This window comes from Aegilops tauschii, chromosome 3 (genome assembly GCF_002575655.3).
Source record: "Aegilops tauschii subsp. strangulata cultivar AL8/78 chromosome 3, Aet v6.0, whole genome shotgun sequence".
Taxonomy (NCBI): Eukaryota; Viridiplantae; Streptophyta; class Magnoliopsida; order Poales; family Poaceae; genus Aegilops; species Aegilops tauschii.
This window is the reverse complement of record NC_053037.3, coordinates 185,380,300-185,385,682: the sequence shown is the minus strand read 5'-3', so window position 1 is coordinate 185,385,682 and position 5,383 is coordinate 185,380,300. Positions and strand designations below refer to the sequence as shown.

Genomic DNA, 5,383 nt, shown 5'->3' with positions numbered 1-5,383 from the left:
GTGTAATCACAATTACGGGGAATAGGCAAAGAGCCGAGGAGTGTCTTCAGCAGGGATACAAAATCGCTGATGAGCAGATGGCAATGGTAGAGTTGGAAGAGTACAAGAAAAATGCTGATCGGACTGATTTGCTTCGGTCCAAGAAGCCAGCCTTTGATTCTGCTTTCCAGTCAGTGGGAGAGACGAAACAAGTTCACATTTACCCAGAAGATCCTGCAACCGCTCCAATGAACATCTCCACGACACGCGACAGCAAATAGGAAGCCGCACTTGTCCAGTTCCTCCGTGAGAACTGGGACATCTTCGCATGGACTGGTGTACCCAGGGGACTGGCTGAGCACCGCTTGAGAGTTGACTCAAAGGCCAAACCTGTTAAGGAGCATCTCCACCGCTCTGCTGCGAAGAAGAGGAACGCGATTGGTGAGGAAGTAGCTCGGCTCCTGGCGGCTGAGTTTATACGTGAAATATACCACTCCGAGTGGCTCGCCAACGTCGTCATTATCCCCAAGAAGGAGAAGTCACTCCGTATGTGCATCGATTTCAAACATATCAATCGGGCCTGCCCGAAAGATCATTTTCCGCTCCCCCGCATCAACCAAATTGTGGATTCCACTGTGGGATGCAAGCGCTTGTCTTTTCTTGATGCGTACTCTGGGTACCATCAAATCCCACAGTATGGACCAGATGAAATAAAAACTGACTTCATCACCCCTTTCAGGTGTTTTTGCTATGTCACCATGCCATTCGGTCTCAAAAACGCTGGTGCCACCTTCATGCGCATGATTCAGAAGTGTCTGCTCACTCAGATCAGTTGGACTGTCGAGGCTTACATGGGTGATATCATGGTCAAGTCAAGCAAAGGTTCCGGACTGCTGACTGACCTCGCTGAAACCTTTGCCAACCTGAGAAGGTACGTCATCAAGCTGAATCCGTCCAAGTGCACCTTCGAAGTGCCTGGAGGCAAGCTACTCAGTTTTCTCCTTTCCGAACGAGGTATAGATGCCAACCCCGAGAAAGTCAGCATGATTGTTCGAATTAAACGCCCTGAGCGCGTACATGATGTACAAAAACTCACAGGCTGCCTTGCAGCACTGAGTCGGTTCATTTCTCATCTCGGAGAAAAGTCACTGCCTTTATACCGACTGATGAAGAAGTCCGATAAGTTCGAGTGGACCCCCGAAGCAGAAGCAGCATTTGTTGAGCTCAAAGCCCTGCTGTCCACCCAGCCGGTGCTTGCTGCCACAAACAGCAAAGAACGTCTGCTTTTGTACATTGCGGCCACTGGCCAAGTCGCCAGCATAGTTCTCATAGTGGAGCGAGAAGAAGAAGGCAAGGCCGACAAAGTCCAACGACCAGTGTTTTACATCTCTGAGGTTTTGCCTCCGCCCAAGCAAAGGTATCCTCATTATCAGAAGCTTGTCTACGGTATTTACTTGGCAGCGAAGAAAGTTGCACATTATTTTTTAAAACACTTGGTCTCAGTCATCAGTGACGCCCCACTGTCTGAAATCATGAACAATCGGGATGCAACTGGTCAAGTGGCTAAGTGGGCAATCGAGCTCCTCCCTTTTGATATTGAGTTTGAAGAAAAGAAGGCAATCAAGTCCGAAGCACTCGCAGATTTCATGGCTGAATGGATAGAACAACAACAGTCGACCTAGATCCACTCAGAGCATTGGACGATATTCTTCGATGGCTCCAAGATGTTGAATGGTTCGGGCGCCGGAGTGGTCCTAGTATCCCCAAAAGGTGATCGACTCAGTTATGTCCTCCAGATTCACTTCGATTCCTCCAACAATGAGGCCGAGTACGAAGCGCTCCTCTACGGGTTGCGTATGCCCATCTCACTCAGTGTCCGTCGCCTAATGGTATACGGTGATTCGGATCTGGTGGTCAATCAAGTAATGAAGGAATGGGATGTTACAAACCCCGCTATGACAGTATACTGCAACGTAGTGAGGAAGTTAGAAAAGAAATTTGAGGGTCCGGAGCTTCATCACGTTCCTCGAATCAAAAATCAAGCAACTGACGATTGGGCAAAAATTGGCTCCACTCGGAAGCCCATCCCCAGCAATGTGTTCCTTGAGCACCTCCATTCCCCGTCAGTGCAGGAAGATCCTTTCACTGAAGAGCCTCCTCAGGCGATAAGTCCCTCTGACCCGACTGAAATCGAGGTCCCTGCAGTCATTGACTTGGTTATGGAGGTTCTGGTAATTACCACCGATTGGACGGTGCCAAACATTGCATATTTGCTCAGGCAAGAAATCCCAGAGGATGAAGTTGAGGCACAACAGATTGTCCGCAGATCCAAAGCTTTCACTTTGATGAATGGACAACTGTACAGAGAGAGTGTCACTGGCGTAGCTCAACGATGTATTTCTCCAGAGGAAGGTCGATTGTTCCTAGAAGAGATCCACACGGGAACCTGCGGCCATCACACGTCTTCTCAGACAATCGTAGCTAAGGCTTACCGAGCAGATTTTTATTGGGCACGTGTGAATGAAGCCGCCAAAGAGATGTTTAACACTGCCACAGATGCCAGTTCTATGCAAAATTGTCCCATAAACCCGCATCCACTTTGAAGACCATACCACTCGTCTGGACGTTTGCCGTGTGGGGATTGGATATGGTTGGACCACTCAGGACAGGCAGGAGTGGCTTCACTCATCCGCTCATGGCAGTCGACAAGTTTACCAAGTGGATCGAAGCTAAGCCTATTAAGAAGCTAGATTCACGCACAACCATGAAGTTCATGAGAGAATTGATATTCAGATTTGGAGTTCCTCATAGCATTATCACAGACAATGGCTCAAACTTTGATTTGGAAGAGTTTAGAAGGTTCTGCGCCACCCAAGGCACTCGGGTAGACTACGCATCCGTTGCACACCTACAGTCGAATGGTCGGGCTGAGAGGGCAAATGGCCTTGTCCTTCAAGGGTTGAAGCCGCGTCTCATGCGTGATCTCGAGCATCCAGCTGGAGCTTGGGTGACCGAACTGCCGTCTGCCCTACGGGGTTTAAGGACGACTCCTAACCGGTCCACTCACCGCACCCCTTTCTTCATGGTGTATGGAGCCGAAGCCGTGCTGCCGAGTGATCTCCTCTACAACTCGCCCCCAGTGGAACTCTATTCAGAAGCCGAAGTGGAACAGGCACGGCAAGATGTTGTGGATCTCTTGGAGGAAGAGTGGGAGATGGCCCTGATACAGTCGACTATTTACCAGCAAGAGCTATGGTGTTTCCACGCCAGGAACGTCAAGGGTCGGGCATTCCAAGAAGGAGATCTTGTGCTCCGATTGGATCAGCAACAGCCACACAAGCTCGCCCCTGCGTGGGAAGGTCCCTTCATTGTCACCAAGGTGCTGCATAATGGGGCCTACCACCTCTACAACCTCGCAAAGAAGATCGACGAGCCGCGCGCCTGGAACATAGATCTTCTCCGTCGATTTTATACTTGACGATTGAATTGTTAAGATGTAATAACAGTACTTTTTGAAATATTTGCTTATCAAAGACATGACTCCTACAGTCCTACGATGATTTCGCTCGCACAAATGCATGTTCCAAACCCCCAGCGGGTGGCTTAGTTGCGAACCAGTTTTTTGCCTAAGTTAAAAACTACTTCGAGTGAGTGCATCCCTCCCACTCGAGGGCTTAGCTGCGAGCCAATCCTCGCCTCAGTTAAAAACTACTCCGGTTGAGACCATCCCTTCCACTTGGGGGCTTAGCCGCGAGCCAGTCCTCGCCTAAGTTTAAAACTACTCCGAGCAGAGAGCATCCCTCCCACTCGGGGGCTTAGCCGCGAGCCAGTCCTCACCTGTGTTAAAAACTACTCAGAGTGGAGAGCATCCCTCCCACTCAGGGCTTAGCCGCGAGCTAGTCCTCGCCTAAGTTAAAAACTACTCCGAGTGAGAGCATCCCTCCCACTCAAGGACTTAGCCGCAAGCCAGTCCTCGCCTAAGTTAAAAACCACTCCGAGTGAGAGCATCCCTCCCACTCAAGGGCTTAGCTGCGAGCTAGTCCTCGCCTAAGTTAAAAACTACTCCGAGTGAGAGCATCCCTCCCACTCAGGGGCTTAGCCGCGAGCCAATCCTCGCCTAAGTTAAAAACTACTCTGATTGGAGAGCATCCCTCCCACTCGGGGGCTTAGCCGCGAGCGAGTCCTCGCCTAAGTTAAAAACTACTCCGAGTGAGAACATCCCTCCCACTCGGGGCTTAGGCTCGAGCCAGTCGTCGCCTAAGTTAAATCCTACTCCGAGTGAGAGCATCCCTCCCACTCGGGGGCTTAGCCGTGAGCCAATCCCCGCCTAAGTTAAAAACTTCTCCGAGTGAGAGCGTCTCTCCCACTCGGAGGCTTAGCCGTGAGCCAGTCCTCGCCTAAGTTAAAAAACTACTCCAAGTGAGAGCATCCCTCCCACTCGGAAGCTTAGCCGCGAGCCAGTCCTTGCCTAAGTTAAAAACTACTCCGAGTGAGAGCATCCCTCTTACTCGGAGGCTTAGCCACGAGCCAGTCCACGCCAAACTTAAAAAATTGTTCCGAGTGACGCACATCCCTTTCACTCAGTGATTTATCTGCAAACCAGGTGAATTAAATTATGCAATAAACTGAGGAAGCAACGTTCAGATAAATCCATAACCTCATGTTCTCAAGCGCATATGAAAGTACTTGGGCAGAAAGCCCGAACGAGTTTTAACGATAACAAAATCACTCGGCATACCGAGGCAAATAAGTCCCGACTGGGAGGTACTCGAATCATAAAGCTTTTCTTCATGCGCTGGTGGGACTCGCTGGCTCGACAAAGGTGTCCAGGTCTATGCCATCTGCTATCTGAGTGGCCGCCTCAATGAAAGTCTCCATGAAGTCTTCAAACTTGAGCTTCTTCGTAGTTGCCACCTCAAGAGCCTTCAGCTTGTCTTCCTTGGCATCTTTGCAATGGACACGGACGAGTGAGAGTGCCACGTCGGCCCTGCAATGAGCAACAGACTTCTTCCATGCTTGCACTCGACCAGGGATCGCATTGTGTCGAGTCATCATGGACTCGAGATCATTCTGAAGTGTATCCTAATGCCACAATTCTTTATCTATCTTCGCCAGCGCGGCCCTCGGACGAGTGATGTACCCCCCGGACATCTTTGGGACGATCTTCAAGTCACAGCATGTTTAGAGCCACTAAATCCTTTACGAGTGACTTGGTGGGATCTAGATCTGTCTCGATCCGATCAGTCTCCTCCTTGAAGTTCTGACAGAATTCCACACAAGGGAGAAAGAAAAGATTAGTTATGCCATTGCTTTCAAAGTCCGTAGAGATTCACTCGACCAAAGAGAGGTACCTTCAAGCATGCCATACATCTTCTTCGCAAAACCTCCCAGATATTTTTCCAAC

The 5,383-nt window shown here is 50.0% G+C and overlaps 1 protein-coding gene across 1 annotated transcript; it reads left to right on the top strand.

The window, feature by feature from the left end:
• Positions 1 to 1,703: 1,703 nt before the first annotated feature.
• Positions 1,704 to 3,457, top strand: LOC141042829 (uncharacterized). The gene is made up of 2 exons (XM_073511725.1): positions 1,704 to 2,210; positions 2,585 to 3,457. Exons 1-2 carry the CDS (start codon positions 1,704 to 1,706, stop codon positions 3,455 to 3,457), a joined length of 1,380 nt encoding a protein of 459 aa, XP_073367826.1.
• The last annotated feature ends 1,926 nt before the right edge of the window (positions 3,458 to 5,383 follow it).